Source organism: Salvelinus alpinus, chromosome 1 (genome assembly GCF_045679555.1).
Source record: "Salvelinus alpinus chromosome 1, SLU_Salpinus.1, whole genome shotgun sequence".
Lineage (NCBI taxonomy): Eukaryota > Metazoa > Chordata > Actinopteri > Salmoniformes > Salmonidae > Salvelinus > Salvelinus alpinus.
The window spans coordinates 25,961,122-25,985,596 of record NC_092086.1 but is presented as its reverse complement, the minus strand read 5'-3'; the positions used below and the strand labels follow the sequence as shown (position 1 = coordinate 25,985,596).

Sequence of the window (24,475 nt, the reverse complement as noted above, 5' to 3'; positions counted from 1 at the left end):
AGCCTGGAAATGAGAAACTTCAGAAGCCTCTTTAAGATCCTACCTCTGTAGCTAGGACCAAGTGTTTACCTGACCATGTGACCTGACCAGGACACAGCCCTAGATCTTGGGCCGTGGCTACAGTCCACTCATATGATACCAGGCCCTACTTGGAACTCTTTGTAGTGAGGTCAGTGAGTGTGAGGAGGGCTGTGAGGGGTTAGTGTGAGGTTGAGGTGTGTGTGAGGTTAGGAAGAGGGGTTAGGGCGAGTGTGAGGAGGGGTGTGAGGGTGAGGGGTTAGTGTGAGGGGTTAGGGTGAGTGTGAGGAGGAGTTTGAGGGTGAGGGGTTAATGTGAGGGATTAGGGTCTCTAGTTACAGACAGGGTTCAGGGTGGAGGTGGACATGGGTGTGAACACGACACCCTCACCGTGGACCATTACCCTCCATTATCGGGTCAAACACAGAGGTCCCTCCCTGACCGGACGGCTGTCTCCACTACACACCTCTCTGAACCCCCATTCTCTCTCCTCCACCCCCCTCTATCTCCTTTCTCCCCACATCTCTCCCGTTTCCCTTTCCAACCCACTCACACCTCTACCTCCTTTCTCCCCACATCTCTCCCGTTTCACTTTCCAACCCACTCACACCTCTACCTCCTTTCTCCCCACATCTCTCCCGTTTCACTTTCCAACCCACTCACACCTCTACCTCCATTCTCTCCACATCTCTCCCGTTTCACTTTCCAACCCACTCACACCTCTATCTCCTTTCTCCCCACATCTCTCCCGTTTCACTTTCCAACCCACTCACACCTCTACCTCCTTTCTCCCCACATCTCTCCCGTTTCCCTTTCCAACCCACTCACACCTCTATCTCCTTTCTCCCCACATCTCTCCCGTTTCCCTTTCCAACCGCCTCACACCTCTATCTCCTTTCTCCCCACATCTCTCCCGTTTCCCTTTCCAACCCACTCACACCTATACCTCCTTTCTCCCCACATCTCTCTCCCGTTTCACTTTCCAACCCACTCACACCTCTACCTCCTTTCTCCCCACATCTCTCTCCCGTTTCACTTTCCAACCCACTCACACCTCTATCTCCTTTCTCCCCACATCTCTCCCGTTTCCCTTTCCAACCCACTCACACCTCTATCTCCTTTCTCCCCACATCTCTCCCGTTTCCCTTTCCAACCCACTCACACCTCTATCTCCTTTCTCCCCACATCTCTCCCGTTTCACTTTCCAACCCACTCACACCTGTATCTCCTTTCTCCCCACATCTCTCCCGTTTCACTTTCCAACCCACTCACACCTCTATCTCCTTTCTCCCCACATCTCTCCCTGTTTCCCTTTCCAACCCACTCACACCTCTATCTCCTTTCTCCCCACATCTCTCCTGTTTCACTTTCCAACCCACTCACACCTCTACCTCCTTTCTCCCCACATCTCTCCTGTTTCCCTTTCCAACCCACTCACACCTCTACCTCCTTTCTCCCCACATCTCTCCCGTTTCCCTTTCCAACCCACTCACACCTCTACCTCCTTTCTCCCCACATCTCTCCCGTTTCCCTTTCCAACCCACTCACACCTCTACCTCCTTTCTCCCCACATCTCTCCCGTTTCCCTTTCCAACCCACTCACACCTCTATCTCCTTTCTCCCCACATCTCTCCCGTTTCCCTTTCCAACCCACTCACACCTCTACCTCCTTTCTCCCCACATCTCTCCCGTTTCCCTTTCCAGCCCACTCACACCTCTACCTCCTTTCTCCCCACATCTCTCCCGTTTCCCTTTCCAACCGCCTCACACCGCTACCTCCTTTCTCCCCACATCTCTCCCGTTTCCCTTTCCAACCCACTCACACCTCTACCTCCTTTCTCCCCACATCTCTCCCGTTTCACTTTCCAACCCACTCACACCTCTACCTCCTTTCTCCCCACATCTCTCCCGTTTCACCTTCCAACCCACTCACACCTCTACCTCCTTTCTCCCCACATCTCTCCCGTTTCACTTTCCAACCCACTCACACCTCTACCTCCTTTCTCCCCACATCTCTCCCGTTTCACTTTCCAACCCACTCACACCTCTACCTCCTTTCTCCCCACATCTCTCCCCCGTTTCACTTTCCAACCCACTCACACCTCTACCTCCTTTCTCCCCACATCTCTCCTGTTTCCCTTTCCAGCCCACTCACACCTCTACCTCCTTTCTCCCCACATCTCTCCCGTTTCCCTTTCCAACCCACTCACACCTCTACCTCCTTTCTCCCCACATCTTTCCCGTTTCCCTTTCCAACCCACTCACACCTCTACCTCCTTTCTCCCCACATCTCTCCCGTTTCACCTTCCAACCCACTCACACCTCTACCTCCTTTCTCCCCACATCTCTCCCGTTTCCCTTTCCAACCCACTCACACCTCTACCTCCTTTCTCCACACATCTCTCCCGTTTCCCTTTCCAATCCACTCACACCTCTACCTCCTTTCTCCCCACATCTTTCCCGTTTCCCTTTCCAACCCACTCACACCTCTACCTCCTTTCTCCCCACATCTCTCCCGTTTCACCTTCCAACCCACTCACACCTCTACCTCCTTTCTCCCCACATCTCTCCCGTTTCCCTTTCCAACCCACTCACACCTCTACCTCCTTTCTCCCCACATCTCTCCCGTTTCCCTTTCCAACCCACTCACACCTCTACCTCCTTTCTCCCCACACCTCTCCCCCGTTTCACTTTCCAACCCACTCACACCTCTACCTCCTTTCTCCCCACATCTCTCCCGTTTCACTTTCCAACCCACTCACACCTCTACCTCCTTTCTCCCCACATCTCTCCCGTTTCCCTTTCCAACCCACTCACACCTCTACCTCCTTTCTCCCCACATCTCTCCCGTTTCCCTTTCCAACCCACTCACACCTCTACCTCCTTTCTCCCCACACCTCTCCCCCGTTTCACTTTCCAACCCACTCACACCTCTACCTCCTTTCTCCCCACATCTCTCCCGTTTCACTTTCCAACCCACTCACACCTCTACCTCCTTTCTCCCCACATCTTTCCCGTTTCCCTTTCCAACCCACTCACACCTCTACCTCCTTTCTCCCCACATCTCTCCCGTTTCACTTTCCAACCCACTCACACTTCTACCTCCTTCGCCCTCCTCTCCCCTTCTGTTTTTTCTCTCCCTTCGCCCTCCCCTTTCTATCTACATCCATATCTCTCTATACCTTGCCTCTTGTTCCCCCTCTTCCTCCTTACCCCAAATGTCCTCTTCCCCTCAATCCCCATCCCTCCATCTCTCCCCCTCCTTGTTTCCTGGGTCTTAGCTCTGATGGCTGGACCCCCCTGAGCATTTGATCCCCTCTAAGCCAGAGGAAGGGACACTAAAAGCCCTCTATCTCTCCTATCTATATCTCCCTCCCTTCTCTCTCTCGCCGTCTGTGGTGTGTGTGACTTCCCTTTGATTAAGGGGTGATGGAGGTGGGAAAGCTGTGGTGGACTTGCTCGGCCTCTCTCACACACAACCCAGAACTGCGGTCACTGGATGGCCTACTACACACACACACACACACACACACACACACACACACACACACACACACACACACACACACACACACACATACACACACACACACACACACACACACACACACACACACACACTACGGCCTCACAGAGCCCCTTTCAGTCCGCGGTTACAGTTTCACCTGTTGACACACAATCCACTTGTTGACTTAATAACACTGAGAGAAGGAAAGAAGGATGAGAAAGATAGAGAAGGAGGGAAGGAGAGAGAGAGAGGGGGAGGAAGGGAGATGGGGAGTGGGGTACACTCTTAGAAAAAAAGGGTTCCAAAAGGGTTATTCAGCTGTCCCCTTAGGAGAACTCTTTTTGGTTCCAGGTAGAACCCTTTTTGGTTACAGGTTAAACCCTTTTAGGTTACATATATAACCCTCTGTATAAAGGGTTCTACATATAAACCAAAAGGGTTATACCTGCAATCTAAAAGGGTTCGTCAAAGGGTGATCCTATGGGGACAGCCGAATAACCCAGTAAGGTTCTAGATAGCACCTTTTTCCCCTAAGAGTGTAGGCATGTAGGTCCACAGCTCATCTCCTGCGTATCCATCTATCTGATGGCTTGTGAATGGTCAGGATTCCTCTATGGTCCTTATCTCCACAGAGTGCTTCAAGAGGAGCACAGGTGAATGATCTCACAATGATCACATGGTCCACAGGTGAACGATCTCATAATGATCCCATGGTCCACAGGTGAATGATCCCATAATGATCCCATGGTCCACAGGTGAACGATCTCATAATGATCCCATGGTCCACAGGTGAATGATCCCATAATGATCCCATGGTCCACAGGTGAATGATCCCATAATGATCCCATGGTCCAGACGACATCCCTAACCGCGTCCTCAGAGCATGCGCAGACCAGCTGGCTGGAGTGTTTAGGACATATTCAATCAATCCCTATCCCAGTCTGTTGTCTCCATATGCTTCAAGATGGCCACCATTGTTCCTGTTCCCAAGAAAGCTAAGGTAACTGAGCTAAATGACTATAGCCTCGTAGCACTCACTTCTGTCATCATGAAGTGCTTTGAGAGGCTAGTTAAGGATCATATCACCTCCACCCTACCTGACACCCTAAAACCCACAGTAATTTGCTTACCGCCCAAAAAGATCCACAGATGATGCAATCGTCATCGCACTGCACACTGCCTGATCCCATCTGGACAAAAGGAATACCTATGTAAGAATGCTGTTCATTGACTATAGCTCAGCCTTCAACACCGTAGTACTCTCCAAGCTCATCATTAAGCTCGGGGCCCTGGGTCTGAATCCCGCCCTGTGCATCTGGGTCCTGGATTTCCTGACGGGCCGCCCCCAGGTGGTGAAGGTAGGAAACAACATCTCCACTCCGCTGATCCTCAACACAGGGACCCCACAAGGGTGCGTGCTCAGCCTCCTCCTGTACTCCCTGTTCATCCATGACTGCATGGCCATGCATGCCTCCAACTCAATCATCAAGTTTCCAGACGACAACAGTAGTGGGCTTGATGACCAACAACGGCGAGACTGCCTACAGGGAGGACGTGATGGCGGACTTCAGGAAACAGCAGAGCGAGCACGCCCCCATCCACATCGATGGAGCCGCGGTGGAGAGGGTGAAAAGCTCCCCGGCGTACACATCACTGACATTCGGAAATGGTCCACCCACACAGACAGTGTGGTGAAGAAGGCGTAACAGCAACACTTTAACTTCAGGAGGCTGAAATTCAGCATGGCCCCTAAGAACCTCACTAACTTTTACAGATGCACCATTGAGAGCATCCTGTCGGGCTGTATCACCGCCTGGTACGGTAACTGCACCGTACCAGGCGGTCTGCCTTACACATCACCGGGGGCAAACTACCTGTTCTCCAGGACACCTACAGCACCCGATGTCACAGGAAGGCCAAAAAGATCATCAAGGACATCAACCACCAGAGCCACTGCCTGTTCACCCCACTACCATCCAGAAGGAGAGTTCAGTACAGGTGCATCAAAGCTGGTACTCAGAGACTGAAAAAGGCCATCAGACTATTAAATAGCATCACTAGCCGGCCCCCACTCGCTGTTTACTACCTATGTAATGTCACTTTACAAATTACCTCGACTAACCTGGCAACGCCACTCCGACACATCCTAATATTTATATATTTCTTAATTCCATTATTTTACTTTTAGATGTGTGTATTGTTGTGTATTGTTAGATATTACTGCACTGTTGGCGCTAGGAACACAAGCATTTCACTACACCGCAATAACATTTGCTAACCATGTGTATGCGACCAATAACATCTGTTAAATATGTGTATGTGACCAATAACATCTGTTAAATATGTGTATGCGACCAATAACATCTGCTAACCATGTGTATGTGACCAATAACATCTGCTAAATATGTGTATGTGACCAATAACACCTATTAAATATGTGTATGTGACCAATAACATATGTTAAATATGTGTATGTGACCAATAACATCTGTTAAATATGTGTATGTGACCAATAACATATGTTAAATATGTGTATGTGACCAATAACACCTATTAAATATGTGTATGTGACCAATAACATATGTTAAATATGTGTATGTGACCAATAACATCTGCTAAATATGTGTATGCGACCAATAACATCTGCTAACCATGTGTATGTGACCAATAACATCTGTTAAATATGTGTATGTGACCAATAACATCTGTTAAATATGTGTATGTGACCAATAACATCTGCTAAATATGTGTATGTGACCAATAACATCTGCTAAATATGTGTATGTGACCAATAACATCTGCTAAATATGTGTATGTGACCAATAACATCTGTTAAATATGTGTATGTGACCAATAACATCTGTTAAACATGTGTATGTGACCAATAATATCTGCTAAATATGTGTATGTGACCAATAACATCTGCTAACCATGTGTATGTGACCAATAACATCTGCTAACCATGTGTATGTGACCAATAACATCTGCTAACCATGTGTATGTGACCAATAACATCTGCTAACCATGTGTATGTGACCAATAACATCTGCTAACCATGTGTATGTGACCAATAACATCTGCTAACCATGTGAATGTGACCAATAACTGTAACGCTCGTCGGAAGAAGTGGACCAAGGTGCAGCGTGGTACGTGTTCATGATTCATTATTGACTCAGAACACCAAACAAAACAACAAAAGAATAACAAACGTCACGTCTTGAAGGCTACACAGAGCTAACAAAAAACAACATCCCACAAAACTAAGGTGGCAAAACAGGCTGCCTAAGTATGATTCCCAATCAGAGACAACGGTAGACAGCTGTCCCTGATTGAGAACCATACCCGGTCAAAACATAGAAATAAAAAACATAGAATGCCCACTCCACATCACACCCTGACCTAACCAAATAGAGAAATAAAACGGCTCTCTAAGGTCAGGGCGTGACAATAATGTCTGCTAACCATGTGTATGTGACCAATAACATCTGTTAAATATGTGTATGTGACCAATAAGATTTGATTTAGTCCACAGCATTTATTTTATTATCTGGCCAGACATGAGGAGGGTTAGGGCAGGGCTGGATGGTCTGAGCTGGGTTGTCCTGGGCTAGCCTTGTATCCTGGAAAGGACATATTGAGGGTTATCGTCAGTATGGATAAAGGGCTTGTCGTGGGCTAGGACATATTGAGGGTTATCATCAGTGTGGATAAAGGGCTTGTCGTGGGCTAGGACATATTGAGGGTTATCATCAGTATGGATAAAGGGCTTGTTGTGGGCTACGACATATTGAGGGTTATCATCAGTATGGATAAAGGGCTTGTCTTGGGCTAGGACATATTGAGGGTTATCATCAGTGTGGATAAAGGGCTTGTCTTGGGCTAGGGCATATTGAGGGTTATCATCAGTGTGGATAAAGGGCTTGTCTTGGGCTAGGACATATTGAGGGTTATCATCAGTGTGGATAAAGGGCTTGTCTTGGGCTAGGACATATTGAGGGTTATCATCAGTGTGGATAAAGGGCTTGTCTTGGGCTAGGACATATTGAGGGTTATCATCAGTGTGGATAAAGGGCTTGTTGTGGGCTAGGACATATTGAGGGTTATCATCAGTGTGGATAAAGGGCTTGTCTTGGGCTAGTACATATTGAGGGTTATCATCAGTATGGATAAAGGGCTTGTCTTGGGCTCGGACATATTGAGGGTTATCATCAGTATGGATAAAGGGCTTGTCTTGGGCTCGGACATATTGAGGGTTATCATCAGTATGGATAAAGGGCTTGTCTTGGGCTAGGACATATTGAGGGTTATCATCAGTGTGGATAAAGGGCTTGTCTTGGGCTAGGACATATTGAGGGTTATCATCAGTGTGGATAAAGGGCTTGTCGTGGGCTAGGACATATTGAGGGTTATCATCAGTGTGGATAAAGGGCTTGTCTTGGGCTAGGTATATTGAGGGTTATCGTCAGTATGGATAAAGGGCTTGTCGTGGGCTAGGACATATTGAGGGTTATCATCAGTGTGGATAAAGGGCTTGTCTTGGGCTAGGTATATTGAGGGTTATCGTCAGTATGGATAAAGGGCTTGTCGTGGGCTAGGACATATTGAGGGTTATCATCAGTATGGATAAAGGGCTTGTCGTGGGCTAGGACATATTGAGGGTTATCATCAGTATGGATAAAGGGCTTGTCGTGGGTTAGGACATATTGAGGGTTATCATCAGTGTGGATAAAGGGCTTGTCTTGGGCTCGGACATATTGAGGGTTATCATCAGTGTGGATAAAGGGCTTGTCTTGGGCTAGGACATATTGAGGGTTATCATCAGTATGGATAAAGGGCTTGTCGTGGGCTAGGACATATTGAGGGTTATCATCAGTATGGATAAAGGGCTTGTCTTGGGTTAGGACATATTGAGGGTTATCATCAGTATGGATAAAGGGCTTGTCGTGGGCTAGGACATATTGAGGGTTATCATCAGTATGGATAAAGGGCTTGTCTTGGGCTAGGACATATTGAGGGTTATCATCAGTATGGATAAAGGGCTTGTCTTGGGCTAGGACATATTGAGGGTTATCATCAGTATGGATAAAGGGCTTGTCTTGGGCTCGGACATATTGAGGGTTATCATCAGTATGGATAAAGGGCTTGTCGTGTGCTAGGACATATTGAGGGTTATCATCAGTGTGGATAAAGGGCTTGTCTTGGGCTAGGACATATTGAGGGTTATCATCAGTATGGATAAAGGGCTTGTCTTGGGCTCGGACATATTGAGGGTTATCATCAGTATGGATAAAGGGCTTGTCGTGTGCTAGGACATATTGAGGGTTATCATCAGTGTGGATAAAGGGCTTGTCTTGGGCTAGGACATATTGAGGGTTATCATCAGTATGGATAAAGGGCTTGTCTTGGGCTAGGACATATTGAGGGTTATCGTCAGTGTGGATAAAGGGCTTGTCTTGGGCTAGGACATATTGAGGGTTATCGTCAGTATGGATAAAGGGCTTGTCTTGGGCTAGGACATATTGAGGGTTATCATCAGTGTGGATAAAGGGCTTGTCGTGGGCTAGGACATATTGAGGGTTATCATCAGTATGGATAAAGGGCTTGTCTTGGGCCAGGTATATTGAGGGTTATCGTCAGTATGGATAAAGGGCTTGTCGTGGGCTAGGACATATTGAGGGTTATCATCAGTATGGATAAAGGGCTTGTCTTGGGCTAGGACATATTGAGGGTTATCATCAGTGTGGATAAAGGGCTTGTTGTGGGCTAGGACATATTGAGGGTTATCATCAGTGTGGATAAAGGGCTTGTCTTGGGCTAGGTATATTGAGGGTTATCGTCAGTATGGATAAAGGGCTTGTCTTGGGCTAGGACATATTGAGGGTTATCATCAGTATGGATAAAGGGCTTGTCGTGGGCTAGGACATATTGAGGGTTATCATCAGTATGGATAAAGGGCTTGTCGTGGGCTAGGACATATTGAGGGTTATCATCAGTATGGATAAAGGGCTTGTCTTGGGCTAGGACATATTGAGGGTTATCATCAGTATGGATAAAGGGCTTGTCTTGGGCTCGGACATATTGAGGGTTATCATAAAATCACATTTTACTAGACACTAATACCACAAAGTGGAATGTCCCAGTACACACTGAGGCGTGCATGCTTGCGTGCATGTGTGTGTGTGTTGCCGCGTGCGCACACTTGTGTGTGTGGCGTTAACACCAGCAGCAATTTCATTTCTCCCCCAGTCAGCGGTAGATTTACATTCCGCCTAATGAGAGACATCATCACCACAGTTTAATGGACCCTGCACTACGATGGGAAGTTTCACACACACACACACACACACACACACACACACACACACACACACACACACACACACACACACACACACACACACACACAGCACTGAGCAGAGCGCTCTGTTTTAAGTTGGGGGGGGAGCGAGAAAGAGAGATAGATAGAGAGCGAGCGAGAGATAGATGGATAGATCGATAGTGAGAGTGAGGTGGATAGAGAGAGGGAGAGGTGGAGAGAGAGAGAAGGAGGGGAGAGAGAGAGGTGGAGAGAGGGAGAGAGAGGTGGAGAGAGAGAGGGAGAGGTGGAGAGAGAGAGATAGAGAGAGAGAGGGAGCGAGAGAGAGAGAGGTGGAGAGAGGGCGAGAGAGGTGGAGAGAGAGAGAGGTAGAGAGAGAGATGGAGAGAGAGAGGGGGAGGAGAGAGAGAGAGGTGGAGAAAGAGAAAGGTGGAGAGAGGGGGGGAGAGGGGAAGAGAGCAAGAAAGAGAGATAGATAGAGAGAGGGAGAGATAGAGAGAGGTGGAGTGAGAGGGAGAGAGAGAGGTGGAGAGAGAGGGGTGGAGAGAGAGAGGTGAAGAGAGAAATAGTGGAGTATAAAGAGAGAAACAGAGAGCCTCAGCACTGAGCCACATCTCTGAGGTCTGAGCTGGGATGGGTGCAGGCTGACAGGTCTTGGCTGGGATGGGTGCAGGCTGACAGGGCTTGGCTGGGATGGGTGCAGGCTGACAGGGCTTGGCCTGGGGAGTGGATGTTCCAGATTCTCTGGTGGCAGCCTGAATGTGATGCTGATTCCCAGCCAGCCACCTCTGGGAGCACAGCTATGATATGATATACTGATACTGCTGCTTATTACAGGGGGACGAGGAGACAGAGGAGAGGGTTATGTAGCTCACATATCCATCTCTCCTCACTCTACTGTGGAGGGAGGGAGGGAGGGAGGGAGGTGACTGGGTGTGGTGGGAGACATTTAGATTCTGTCAGGGAGCAATGTTGAAGGTACAGTGTGTGTGTGTGTGTGTGTGTGTGTGTGTGTGTGTGTGTGTGTGTGTGTGTGTGTGCGTGCGTGCGTGCGTGCGTGCGTGCGTGCGTGCGTGCGTGCGTGCGTGCGTGCGTGCGTGAAAACAACTGCCCCACACACACACAATGACTTATGTAATAATACAGAAGAAAAGAACAAGACATTATTTATGAAAACTGAGTTATCATATCACAGAGGAACTACTTTAAAATGGTGTAAGAACAAGTAAATAAGAGACAGAATGAAACAAAAGAGGAGGGAAAAGATAAACAGAGGAATGTACTTCCACTAGAATGCCTCCATTGAGTCACTATCCCCTTATCAGGTCTTTAAAACAGAACCCTCAGGGATTTACACGGTAGATAGCAGAGGGAGTTGTGGGAGGCTTGGGTAAACATCCCTGGCTGAACCAGTGTTTAACCATCTACATGAACAACTGGGTTGTCTTCATTAGGCACCAAATGAAAAAAAACAGACTGGAACAGATGATACCAAGTCAGTTGTACAACTGAACACATCCAACTGAAATGCGTCTACCGCATTGAACCCAACCCTTCTGAATCAGAGAGGTGCAGGGGCCGTTATCAACATTGGTGCCCGGGAACAGTGGGTTAACTGCCTTGCTCAGGGGCAGAACGACTTTGTCCCCTTTCGGTTACTGGCCCAACGCTCCTACCCGCCAGGCTACCTGCCGCCGAGGGACTATACCTGGGTTTGTACAATGCTCTTTTTCATTTTCCGTTGCAGAACCTTTTAGAATGTTTTGCTACGATGTGAACTAATGAACATAACCTTTCTCCACAGTTATGGCTGCCGTCACCATTCTAGTTCACTCCAAAATCTAAATGTTGTCAGACGCTTTGAGAACACAAAAGTAGTCTAATGTCAAGATGAGTCTACATCCTTCACCATCAATCCCAAATTAAATAATACATACCCATGGCACAGCTGATCTTTCCCATTCCCTTTACTGTTGGCCCAGTGGTAGGTAGACCTGCTGTATCAGGGCACTATCGCACCAACCCTCTCTCTCCCCCACCCCTTCTCTCTCCCTCTCCCCTTATCCCTCTCCCTCCCTCTCCTTCACCCCTTATCCCTCTCTCTCCCTCTCCTCCACTCCCTCATCCCTCTCTCCCTCTCCTTCACCCCTTATCCCTCTCTCTCCCTCTCCTCTCCTCCACTCCCTTATCCCTCTCTCTCCCTCTCCTTCACCCCTTATCCCTCTCTCTCCTCCACTCCCTCATCCCTCTCTCTCCCTCTCCTTCACCCCGTATCCCTCTCTCTCCCTCTCCTCCACTCTCTTCCCTCTCTCGCCCTCTCCTCCACTCCCTTATCCCTCTCTCTCCCTCTCCTTCACCCCTTATCCCTCTCTCTCCCTCTCCTCCACTCCCTCATCCCTCTCTCTCCCTCTCCTTCACCCCTTATCCCTCTCTCTCCCTCTCCTCCACTCCCTCATCCCTCTCTCTCCCTCTCCTTCACCCCTTATCCCTCTCTCTCCCTCTCCTCCACTCCCTTCCCTCTCTCGCCCTCTCCTCCACTCCCTTCCCTCTCTCTCCCTCTCCTCCACTCCCTTATCCCTCTCTCTCCCTCTCCTCCACTCCCTTCCCTCTCTCTCCCTCTCCTCCACTCCCTTATCCCTCTCTCTCCTTCACCCCTTATCCCTCTCTCTCCCTCTCCTCCACTCCCTTCCCTCTCTCTCCCTCTCCTCCACTCCCTTCCCTCTCTCTCCCTCTCCTCCACTCCCTTCCCTCTCTCTCCCTCTCCTCCACTCCCTTATCCCTCTCTCTCCCTCTCCTCCACTCCCTTATCCCTCTCTCTCCTTCACCCCTTATTCCTCTCTCTCCCTCTCCTCCACTCCCTTATCCCTCTCTCGCCCTCTCCTCCACTCCCTTCCCTCTCTCTCCCTCTCCTCCACTCCCTTATCCCTCTCTCTCCACTCATCCATCCATCTCTGTCTGGGTCTGACTGTGCTCTCTGATACGCTCGGTGGAGCTCGCCCACCCGGACAAGTAGGTAGACCTGCTGTATCAGGGCACCATCGCCCCAACCCTCTCCACCACCCCTTCTCTTTCTCTCTCCCTCTCATTCACGCCTTATCCCTCACTCCTCTCTCTCTCGCTCAGCGGAGCTCGCCCACCTGGACCCAGTCCTCTCTGGTTACCTTACGTCTCCTCTCCCCCCCCCCCCCCCCCTCCCTCCCCCTCCCTCTCTCTTCATCGTAAACCGATAAGGTTGTTTCCTGTTTGACGTTCCATCAGTTTTTTCTCTTTTATCTCTCCACTTAACTCTATCTCTTTGTCGCTTCGGGTTCCTAAAACAAAAAGGTATTCTGACTGTTGTCATTGTGTGGCGTTCAGAGCGTGTCTGAGCCCACACCAGCGTGACCAGACCGCAAGTCAATGAAGTCAGAAAAGACCCCAGGCCAGTGCTCATCATCATTTAACACAAACAGCAGTACAGTTTACTAATGTGAAGTATGTGTTTAGCTTCGGTGATCTGCATGAATGAGGGTGTCCTATTGTGATGGTGAAGTCTTTGTGAGGTAAAGTTAGCTAGGTCTGTGTGAGGTTGAGGTAGGTAGGTCTGTGTGAGGTTGAGGTAGGTAGGTATGAGTGAGGTAGAGGTAAGTAGGTCTTTGTGAGGTATGGGTAGGTAGATCTTTGTGAGGTATGGCTAGGTCGGTCTGTGTTAGGTAGAGGTATGTAGGTTTGTGTGAGGTATGGGTAGGTCGGTCTGTGTGAGGTAGAGGTAGGTGTGAGGTAGAGTCAGGTAGGTCTGCGTGAGGTAGAGGTAGGTAGGTCTTTGTGAAGTAGATATAGGTAGGTCTGTGTGAGGTAGAGGTAGGTAGGTCTGTCTGAGGTAGAGGTAGGTAGGTCTTTGTGAGGTATGGGTAGGTCGGTCTGTGTGAGGAAGAGGTAGGATGGTCTGTGTTAGGTATGGGTAGGTAGGTCTGTGTTAGGTAGAGGTAGCTTGGTCTGTGTGAGGTATGGGTAGGTAGGTATGTGTGCGGTAGAGGTAGGTGTGAGGTAGAGGTAGGTGTGTGTGTGAGGTAGATGTAGGTAGGTGTACGTGAGGTAGAGGTAGGTAGGTGTACGTGAGGTAGAGGTAGGTAGGTCTGTCTGAGGTAGAGGTAGGTAGGTCTGCATGAGGTAGAGGTAGGTAGGTCTGTGTGAGGTTAAGGTAGGTAGGTCTGTGAGAGGTAGAGGTAAGTAGGTCTTTGTGAGGTAGAGGTAGGTAGGTATGTGTGAGGTAGAAGTAGGTGTGAGGTAGAGGTATGTAGCTGTGAGGTAGAGGTAGGTAGGTCTGCGTGAGGTAGAGGTAGGTTGGTCTGTGTGAGGTAGAGGTAGGTAGGTGTGTGTGAGATAGAGGTAGGTTGGTAGCTGTGAGGTAGAGGTAGGTAGGTCTTTGTGAGGTAGAGGTAGGTAGGTCTGCGTGAGGTAGAGGTAGCTAGGTCTGTGTGAGGTAGAGGTAGCTAGGTCTGTGTGAGGTAGAGGTAGCTAGGTCTGTGTGAGGTAGAGGTAGGTAGGTCTGTGTGAGGTAGAGGTAGGTAGGTCTGTGTGAGGTAGAGGTAGGTAGGTATGTGTGAGGTAGAGGTAGATTGGTCTGTGTGAGGTAGAGGTAGGTAGGTCTGTGTGAGGTAGAGGTAGGTCTGGGTGAGGTAGAGGTAGGTAGGTCTGCGTGAGGTAGAGGTAGGTAGGTTTGCGTGAGGTAGAGGTAGGTAGGTCTGTGTGAGGTAGAGGTAGGTAGGTCTGTGAGAGGTAGAAGTAAGTAGGTCTTTGTGAGGTAAAGGTAGGTAGGTCTGTGTGAGGTTGAGGTAGGTAGGTCTGTGTGAGGTTGAGGTAGGTAGGTATGAGTGAGGTAGAGGTAAGTAGGTCTTTGTGAGGTATGGATAGGTAGATCTTTGTGAGGTATGGCTAGGTCGGTCTGTGTTAGGTAGAGGTATGTAGGTTTGTGTGAGGTATGGGTAGGTCGGTCTGTGTGAGGTAGAGGTAGGTGTGAGGTAGAGTCAGGTAGGTCTGCGTGAGGTAGAGGTAGGCAGGTAGGTCTGTGTGAGGTAGAGGTTGGTAGGTCTTTGTGAAGTAGATATAGGTAGGTCTGTGTGAGGTAGAGGTAGGTAGGTCTGCGTGAGGTAGAAGTAGGTAGGTCTGCGTGAGGTAGAGGTAGGTAGGTCTGTGTGAGGTAGAGGTAAGTAGGTCTTTGTGAGGTATGGGTAGGTCGGTCTGTGAGAGGTAGAGGTAAGTAGGTCTTTGTGAGGTAGAGGTAGGTAGGTATGTGTGCGGTAGAGGTAGGTGTGAGGTAGAGGTAGGTGTGAGGTAGAGGTAGGTGTGTGTGTGAGGTAGATGTAGGTAGGTGTAGGTGAGGTAGAGGTAGGTAGGTCTGCGTGAGGTAGAGGTAGGTAGGTCTGTGTGAGGTAGAGGTAGGTAGGTCTGTGAGAGGTAGAGGTAAGTAGGTCTTTGTGAGGTAGAGGTAGGTAGGTATGTGTGAGGTAGAGGTATGTGTGAGGTAGAGGTATGTAGCTGTGAGGTAGAGGTAGGTAGGTGTGTGTGAGGTAGAGGTAGGTTGGTCTGTGTGAGGTAGAGGTAGGTAGGTCTGTGTGAGGTAGAGGTAGCTAGGTATGTGTGAGGTAGAGGTAGCTAGGTCTGTGTGAGGTAGAGGTAGCTAGGTCTGTGTGAGGTAGAGGTAGGTAGATCTGTGAGAGGTAGAGGTAAGTAGGTCTTTGTGAGGTAGAGGTAGGTAGGTATGTGTGAGGTAGAGGTAGGTAGGTCTGCGTGAGGTAGAAGTAGGTAGGTCTGCGTGAGGTAGAGGTAGGTAGGTCTGTGTGAGGTAGAGGTAAGTAGGTCTTTGTGAGGTATGGGTAGGTCGGTCTGTGTGAGGAAGAGGTAGGATGGTCTGTGTTAGGTATGGGTAGGTAGGTCTGTGTTAGGTAGAGGTAGCTAGGTCTGTGTGAGGTATGGGTAGGTAGGTATGTGTGCGGTAGAGGTAGGTGTGAGGTAGAGGTAGGTGTGTGTGTGAGGTAGAGGTAGGTAGGTCTGTCTGAGGTAGAGGTAGGTAGGTCTGTGTGAGGTAGAGGTAGGTAGGTCTGCGTGAGGTAGAGGTAGGTAGGTCTGCGTGAGGTAGAGGTAGGTAGGTCTGCGTGAGGTAGAGGTAGGTAGGTCTGTGTGAGGTAGAGGTAGGTAGGTCTGTGAGAGGTAGAGGTAAGTAGGTCTTTGTGAGGTAGAGGTAGGTAGGTATGTGTGAGGTAGAGGTAGGTGTGAGGTAGAGGTATGTAGCTGTGAGGTAGAGGTAGGTAGGTGTGTGTGAGGTAGAGGTAGGTTGGTCTGTGTGAGGTAGAGGTAGGTAGGTCTGTGTGAGGTAGAGGTAGCTAGGTATGTGTGAGGTAGAGGTAGCTAGGTCTGTGTGAGGTAGAGGTAGCTAGGTCTGTGTGAGGTAGAGGTAGGTAGGTCTGTGAGAGGTAGAGGTAAGTAGGTCTTTGTGAGGTAGAGGTAGGTAGGTATGTGTGAGGTAGAGGTAGGTAGGTCTGCGTGAGGTAGAAGTAGGTAGGTCTGCGTGAGGTAGAGGTAGGTAGGTCTGTGTGAGGTAGAGGTAAGTAGGTCTTTGTGAGGTATGGGTAGGTCGGTCTGTGTGAGGTAGAGGTAGGATGGTCTGTGTTAGGTATGGGTAGGTAGGTCTGTGTTAGGTAGAGGTAGCTAGGTCTGTGTGAGGTATGGGTAGGTAGGTATGTGTGCGGTAGAGGTAGGTGTGCGGTAGAGGTAGGTGTGAGGTAGAGGTAGGTGTGTGTGTGAGGTAGAGGTAGGTAGGTCTGTCTGAGGTAGAGGTAGGTAGGTCTGTGTGAGGTAGAGGTAGGTAGGTCTGCGTGAGGTAGAGGTAGGTAGGTCTGCGTGAGGTAGAGGTAGGTAGGTCTGCGTGAGGTAGAGGTAGGTAGGTCTGTGTGAGGTAGAGGTAGGTAGGTCTGTGAGAGGTAGAGGTAAGTAGGTCTTTGTGAGGTAGAGGTAGGTAGGTATGTGTGAGGTAGAGGTAGGTGTGAGGTAGAGGTATGTAGCTGTGAGGTAGAGGTAGGTAGGTGTGTGTGAGGTAGAGGTAGGTTGGTCTGTGTGAGGTAGAGGTAGGTAGGTCTGTGTGAGGTAGAGGTAGCTAGGTATGTGTGAGGTAGAGGTAGCTAGGTCTGTGTGAGGTAGAGGTAGGTAGGTCTGTGTGAGGTAGAGGTGGGTAGGTCTGTGAGAGGTAGAGGTAAGTAGGTCTTTGTGAGGTAGAGGTAGGTAGGTATGTGTGAGGTAGAGGTAGGTGTGAGGTAGAGGTATGTAGCTGTGAGGTAGAGGTAGGTAGGTGTGTGTGAGGTAGAGGTAGGTTGGTCTGTGTGAGGTAGAGGTAGGTAGGTCTTTGTGAGGTAGAGGTAGGTAGCTCTGCGTGAGGTAGAGGTAGCTAGGTCTGTGTGAGGTAGAGGTAGCTAGGTCTGTGAGGTAGAGGTAGCTAGGTCTGTGTGAGGTAGAGGTAGGTAGGTCTGTCTGAGGTAGAGGTAGGTAGGTCTGTGTGAGGTAGAGGTAGGTAGGTGTGCGTGAGGTAGAGGTAGGTAGGTCTGCGTGAGGTAGAGGTAGGTAGGTCTGTGAGAGGTAGAGGTAAGAAGGTCTTTGTGAGGTAAAGGTAGGTAGGTCTGTGTGAGGTTGAGGTAGGTAGGTCTGTGTGAGGTTGAGGTAGGTAGGTATGTGTGAGGTAGAGGTAAGTAGGTCTTTGTGAGGTATGGGTAGGTAGATCTTTGTGAGGTATGGCTAGGTCGGTCTGTGTTAGGTAGAGGTATGTAGGTCGGTCTGTGTGAGGTATGGGTAGGTCGGTCTGTGTGAGGTAGAGGTAGGTGTGAGGTAGAGTCAGGTAGGTCTTCGTGAGGTAGAGGTAAGTAGGTAGGTCTGCGTGAGGTAGAGGTTGGAAGGTCTTTGTGAAGTAGATATAGGTAGGTCTGTGTGAGGTAGAGGTAGGTAGGTCTGTGTGAGGTAGAGGTAAGTAGGTCTGTGTGAGGTAGAGGTAAGTAGGTCTTTGTGAAGTAGATATAGGTAGGTCTGTGTGAGGTAGGTATAGGTAGGTCTGTGTGAGGTAGAGGTAGATAGGTCTGCGTGAGGTAGAGGTAGGTAGGTCTGTGTGAGGTAGAGGTAAGTAGGTCTTTGTGAGGTATGGGTAGGTCGGTCTGTGTGAGGAAGAGGTAGGATGGTCTGTGTTAGGTATGGGTAGGTAGGTCTGTGTTAGGTAGAGGTAGCTAGGTCTGTGTGAGGTATGTGTGCGGTAGAGGTAGGTGTGAGGTAGAGGTAGGTGTGAGGTAGAGGTAGGTGTGTGTGTGAGGTAGATGTAGGTAGGTGTACGTGAGGTAGAGGTAGGTAGGTCTGCGTGAGGTAGAGGTAGGTAGGTATGTGTGAGGTAGAGGTAGGTAGGTCTGCGTGAGGTAGAGGTAGGTAGGTATGTGTGAGGTAGAGGTAGGTAGGTATGTGTGAGGTAGAGGTAGGTGTGAGGTAGAGGTAGGTAGCTGTGAGTTAGAGGTAGGTAGGTGTGTGTGAGGTAGAGGTAGCTAGGTCTGTGTGAGGTAGAGGTAGCTAGGTCTGTGTGAGGTAGAGGTAGGTAGGTCTGTGTGAGGTAGAGGTAGGTAGGTCTGTGAGAGGTAGAGGTAAGTAGGTCTTTGTGAGGTAGAGGTAGGTAGGTATGTGTGAGGTAGAGGTAGGTGTGAGGTAGAGGTATGTAGCTGTGAGGTAGAGGTAGGTAGGTGTGTGTGAGGTAGAGGTAGGTTGGTCTGTGTGAGGTAGAGGTAGGTAGGTCTTTGTGAGGTAGAGGTAGGTAGCTCTGCGTGAGGTAGAGGTAGCTAGGTCTGTGTGAGGTAGAGGTAGCTAGGTCTGTGTGAGGTAGAGGTAGCTAGGTCTGTGTGAGGTAGAGGTAGGTAGGTCTGTGTGAGGTAGAGGTAGGTAGGTCTGTGTGAGGTAGAGGTAGGTAGGTCTGTCTGAGGTAGAGGTAGGTAGGTCTGTGTGAGGTAGAGGTAGGTAGGTGTGCGTGAGGTAGAGGTAGGTAGGTCTGCGTCAGGTAGAGGTAGGTAGGTCTGTGAGAGGTAGAGGTAAGAAGGTCTTTGTGAGGTAAAGGTAGGTAGGTCTGTGTGAGGTTGAGGTAGGTAGGTCTGTGTGAGGTTGAGGTAGGTAGGTATGAGTGAGGTAGAGGTAAGTAGGTCTTTGTGAGGTATGGGTAGGTAGATCTTTGTGAGGTATGGCTAGGTCGGTCTGTGTTAGGTAGAGGTATGTAGGTCGGTCTGTGTGAGGTATGGGTAGGTCGGTCTGTGTGAGGTAGAGGTAGGTGTGAGGTAGAGTCAGGTAGGTCTGCGTGAGGTAGAGGTAGGTAGGTAGGTCTGCGTGAGGTAGAGGTTGGAAGGTCTTTGTGAAGTAGATATAGGTAGGTCTGTGTGAGGTAGAGGTAGGTAGGTCTGTGTGAGGTAGAGGTAAGTAGGTCTGTGTGAGGTAGAGGTAAGTAGGTCTTTGTGAAGTAGATATAGGTAGGTCTGTGTGAGGTAGATATAGGTAGGTCTGTGTGAGGTAGAGGTAGGTAGGTCTGCGTGAGGTAGAGGTAGGTAGGTCTGTGTGAGGTAGAGGTAAGTAGGTCTTTGTGAGGTATGGGTAGGTCGGTCTGTGTGAGGAAGAGGTAGGATGGTCTGTGTTAGGTATGGGTAGGTAGGTCTGTGTTAGGTAGAGGTAGCTAGGTCTGTGTGAGGTATGTGTGCGGTAGAGGTAGGTGTGAGGTAGAGGTAGGTGTGAGGTAGAGGTAGGTGTGTGTGTGAGGTAGATGTAGGTAGGTGTACGTGAGGTAGAGGTAGGTAGGTCTGCGTGAGGTAGAGGTAGGTAGGTATGTGTGAGGTAGAGGTAGGTAGGTCTGCGTGAGGTAGAGGTAGGTAGGTATGTGTGAGGTAGAGGTAGGTAGGTATGTGTGAGGTAGAGGTAGGTGTGAGGTAGAGGTAGATAGCTGTGAGGTAGAGGTAGGTAGGTGTGTGTGAGGTAGAGGTATGTAGGTCTGTGTGAGGTAGAGGTAGGTTGGTCTGTGTGAGGTAGAGGTAGGTAGGTCTGTGTGAGGTAGAGGTAGTTTGGTCTGTGTGAGGTAGAGGTAGGTATGTCTGTGTGAGGTAGAGGTAGGTTGGTCTGTGTGAGGTAGAGGTAGGTTGGTCTGTGTGAGGTAGAGGTAGGTAGGTGTGTGTGAGGTAGAGGTAGCTAGGTCTGTGTGAGGTAGAGGTAGGTAGGTCTGTGTGAGGTAGAGGTAGGTAGGTCTGTGAGAGGTAGAGGTAAGTAGGTCTTTGTGAGGTAGAGGTAGGTAGGTATGTGTGAGGTAGAGGTAGGTGTGAGGTAGAGGTATGTAGCTGTGAGGTAGAGGTAGGTAGGTGTGTGTGAGGTAGAGGTAGGTTGGTCTGTGTGAGGTAGAGGTAGGTAGGTCTTTGTGAGGTAGAGGTAGGTAGCTCTGCGTGAGGTAGAGGTAGCTAGGTCTGTGTGAGGTAGAGGTAGCTAGGTCTGTGTGAGGTAGAGGTAGCTAGGTCTGTGTGAGGTAGAGGTAGGTAGGTCTGTGTGAGGTAGAGGTAGGTAGGTCTGTGTGAGGTAGAGGTAGGTAGGTCTGTCTGAGGTAGAGGTAGGTAGGTCTGTGTGAGGTAGAGGTAGGTAGGTGTGCGTGAGGTAGAGGTAGGTAGGTCTGCGTCAGGTAGAGGTAGGTAGGTCTGTGAGAGGTAGAGGTAAGAAGGTCTTTGTGAGGTAAAGGTAGGTAGGTCTGTGTGAGGTTGAGGTAGGTAGGTCTGTGTGAGGTTGAGGTAGGTAGGTATGAGTGAGGTAGAGGTAAGTAGGTCTTTGTGAGGTATGGGTAGGTAGATCTTTGTGAGGTATGGCTAGGTCGGTCTGTGTTAGGTAGAGGTATGTAGGTCGGTCTGTGTGAGGTATGGGTAGGTCGGTCTGTGTGAGGTAGAGGTAGGTGTGAGGTAGAGTCAGGTAGGTCTGCGTGAGGTAGAGGTAGGTAGGTAGGTCTGCGTGAGGTAGAGGTTGGAAGGTCTTTGTGAAGTAGATATAGGTAGGTCTGTGTGAGGTAGAGGTAGGTAGGTCTGTGTGAGGTAGAGGTAAGTAGGTCTGTGTGAGGTAGAGGTAAGTAGGTCTTTGTGAAGTAGATATAGGTAGGTCTGTGTGAGGTAGATATAGGTAGGTCTGTGTGAGGTAGAGGTAGGTAGGTCTGCGTGAGGTAGAGGTAGGTAGGTCTGTGTGAGGTAGAGGTAAGTAGGTCTTTGTGAGGTATGGGTAGGTCGGTCTGTGTGAGGAAGAGGTAGGATGGTCTGTGTTAGGTATGGGTAGGTAGGTCTGTGTTAGGTAGAGGTAGCTAGGTCTGTGTGAGGTATGTGTGCGGTAGAGGTAGGTGTGAGGTAGAGGTAGGTGTGAGGTAGAGGTAGGTGTGTGTGTGAGGTAGATGTAGGTAGGTGTACGTGAGGTAGAGGTAGGTAGGTCTGCGTGAGGTAGAGGTAGGTAGGTATGTGTGAGGTAGAGGTAGGTAGGTCTGCGTGAGGTAGAGGTAGGTAGGTATGTGTGAGGTAGAGGTAGGTAGGTATGTGTGAGGTAGAGGTAGGTGTGAGGTAGAGGTAGGTAGCTGTGAGGTAGAGGTAGGTAGGTGTGTGTGAGGTAGAGGTATGTAGGTCTGTGTGAGGTAGAGGTAGGTTGGTCTGTGTGAGGTAGAGGTAGGTAGGTCTGTGTGAGGTAGAGGTAGTTTGGTCTGTGTGAGGTAGAGGTAGGTATGTCTGTGTGAGGTAGAGGTAGGTTGGTCTGTGTGAGGTAGAGGTAGGTTGGTCTGTGTGAGGTAGAGGTAGGTAGGTGTGTGTGAGGTAGAGGTAGCTAGGTCTGTGTGAGGTAGAGGTAGGTAGGTCTGTGTGAGGTAGAGGTAGGTAGGTCTGTGAGAGGTAGAGGTAAGTAGGTCTTTGTGAGGTAGAGGTAGGTAGGTATGTGTGAGGTAGAGGTAGGTGTGAGGTAGAGGTATGTAGCTGTGAGGTAGAGGTAGGTAGGTGTGTGTGAGGTAGAGGTAGGTTGGTCTGTGTGAGGTAGAGGTAGGTAGGTCTTTGTGAGGTAGAGGTAGGTAGCTCTGCGTGAGGTAGAGGTAGCTAGGTCTGTGTGAGGTAGAGGTAGCTAGGTCTGTGTGAGGTAGAGGTAGCTAGGTCTGTGTGAGGTAGAGGTAGGTAGGTCTGTGTGAGGTAGAGGTAGGTAGGTCTGTGTGAGGTAGAGGTAGGTAGGTCTGTCTGAGGTAGAGGTAGGTAGGTCTGTGTGAGGTAGAGGTAGGTAGGTGTGCGTGAGGTAGAGGTAGGTAGGTCTGCGTCAGGTAGAGGTAGGTAGGTCTGTGAGAGGTAGAGGTAAGAAGGTCTTTGTGAGGTAAAGGTAGGTAGGTCTGTGTGAGGTTGAGGTAGGTAGGTCTGTGTGAGGTTGAGGTAGGTAGGTATGAGTGAGGTAGAGGTAAGTAGGTCTTTGTGAGGTATGGGTAGGTAGATCTTTGTGAGGTATGGCTAGGTCGGTCTGTGTTAGGTAGAGGTATGTAGGTCGGTCTGTGTGAGGTATGGGTAGGTCGGTCTGTGTGAGGTAGAGGTAGGTGTGAGGTAGAGTCAGGTAGGTCTGCGTGAGGTAGAGGTAGGTAGGTAGGTCTGCGTGAGGTAGAGGTTGGAAGGTCTTTGTGAAGTAGATATAGGTAGGTCTGTGTGAGGTAGAGGTAGGTAGGTCTGTGTGAGGTAGAGGTAAGTAGGTCTGTGTGAGGTAGAGGTAAGTAGGTCTTTGTGAAGTAGATATAGGTAGGTCTGTGTGAGGTAGATATAGGTAGGTCTGTGTGAGGTAGAGGTAGGTAGGTCTGCGTGAGGTAGAGGTAGGTAGGTCTGTGTGAGGTAGAGGTAAGTAGGTCTTTGTGAGGTATGGGTAGGTCGGTCTGTGTGAGGAAGAGGTAGGATGGTCTGTGTTAGGTATGGGTAGGTAGGTCTGTGTTAGGTAGAGGTAGCTAGGTCTGTGTGAGGTATGTGTGCGGTAGAGGTAGGTGTGAGGTAGAGGTAGGTGTGAGGTAGAGGTAGGTGTGTGTGTGAGGTAGATGTAGGTAGGTGTACGTGAGGTAGAGGTAGGTAGGTCTGCGTGAGGTAGAGGTAGGTAGGTATGTGTGAGGTAGAGGTAGGTAGGTCTGCGTGAGGTAGAGGTAGGTAGGTATGTGTGAGGTAGAGGTAGGTAGGTATGTGTGAGGTAGAGGTAGGTGTGAGGTAGAGGTAGGTAGCTGTGAGGTAGAGGTAGGTAGGTGTGTGTGAGGTAGAGGTATGTAGGTCTGTGTGAGGTAGAGGTAGGTTGGTCTGTGTGAGGTAGAGGTAGGTAGGTCTGTGTGAGGTAGAGGTAGTTTGGTCTGTGTGAGGTAGAGGTAGGTATGTCTGTGTGAGGTAGAGGTAGGTTGGTCTGTGTGAGGTAGAGGTAGGTTGGTCTGTGTGAGGTAGAGGTAGGTAGGTGTGTGTGAGGTAGAGGTAGGTAGGTCTGTGTGAAGTAGAGGTAGGTAGGTCTGTGTGAGGGAGAGGTAGGTAGGTTTGGTTAACACTACTTTTATTTACCCTTATTTTACCAGGTAAGGTGACTGAGAATGACCTGGGGAGTTGTAGGGGAGTGGAGAGGGGAGGAATGAATAAGCCAATGGGAAACTTACATCCACTTCTCCTTGGTCAATCACATAGAAGTTGTCTCCTTCATCACCTGTAGAGGAGAGAGTAAGAGAAGTGTGAGAGAGAGAGAGAGAGAGAGAGAGAGAGAGAGAGAGAGAGAGAGAGAGAGAGAGAGAGAGAGAGAGAGAGAGAGAGAGAGAGAGAGAGAGAGAGAGAGAGAGAGAGAGAGAGAGAGAGCTCAGCAAATATCTGGGGCTTAACCAATGATGTTTCAAGCCTCTGTCATTAACCCCTCATTTATTTCTTCACGGTGGCTTGATGAATTTGAACCCTCCTCATTCAGAAAAATAAATGTCTGGGCAAACAGTGCAGTGTATTAAGAGCTCAGGACCATTTGTAAAGCGCTTCTGTCCTCCCCACCTTTCCCCACCGTTCATAATGGCTGGATGATACTGTGGAAAATATATGGTTGAGCTTACACACATGTACGCACACAGGCAGACGGACAGACAGACAGACAGACAGGCAGGCAGGCAGGCAGGCAGGCAGGCAGACATAAACACACTTTGTCCACCCCCACAACCACTTCCAGGGAAATCCAATAAGGATGCAAGCCAGAAGCCCTTAACTTTGGGAACCTCGTGTCTCTCTCTCTCTCTCTCTCTCTCTCTCTCTCAGAAAGGGGCTATACCTCTCTCTCTCTCTCAGAAAGGGGCTATACCTCTCTCTCTCTCTCTCAGAAAGGGGCTATACCTCTCTCTCTCTCTCTCTCTCAGAAAGGGGCTATACCTCTCTCTCTCTCTCTCTCTCAGAAAGGGGCTATACCTCTCTCTCTCTCTCTCTCAGAAAGGGGCTATACCTCTCTCTCTCTCTCTCTCTCTCTCTCTCTCTCTCTCTCTCTCTCTCAGAAAGGGGCTATACCCATCTGTCTCTCTATTCTTTCCAGGGTATTTAAACAGAAGGCCTCTAATAGCGTTAGGGCAACAACCTGCCTTGGCC

The 24,475-nt window shown here is 49.6% G+C and overlaps 1 protein-coding gene across 2 annotated transcripts in view; it reads right to left on the bottom strand.

Annotated features, from left to right (window-relative positions):
- The window catches only part of prkar1b (protein kinase, cAMP-dependent, regulatory, type I, beta), a 312,635-nt gene that overhangs the window by 72,387 nt on the left and 215,773 nt on the right, over positions 1 to 24,475 (bottom strand). For both annotated transcript variants that reach the window (XM_071394868.1, XM_071394869.1), the window contains one exon: positions 23,521 to 23,567. In XM_071394868.1, coding sequence (XP_071250969.1) covers positions 23,521 to 23,567 — 47 coding nt within the window. The remainder of the gene's footprint in view (positions 1 to 23,520; positions 23,568 to 24,475) is intronic.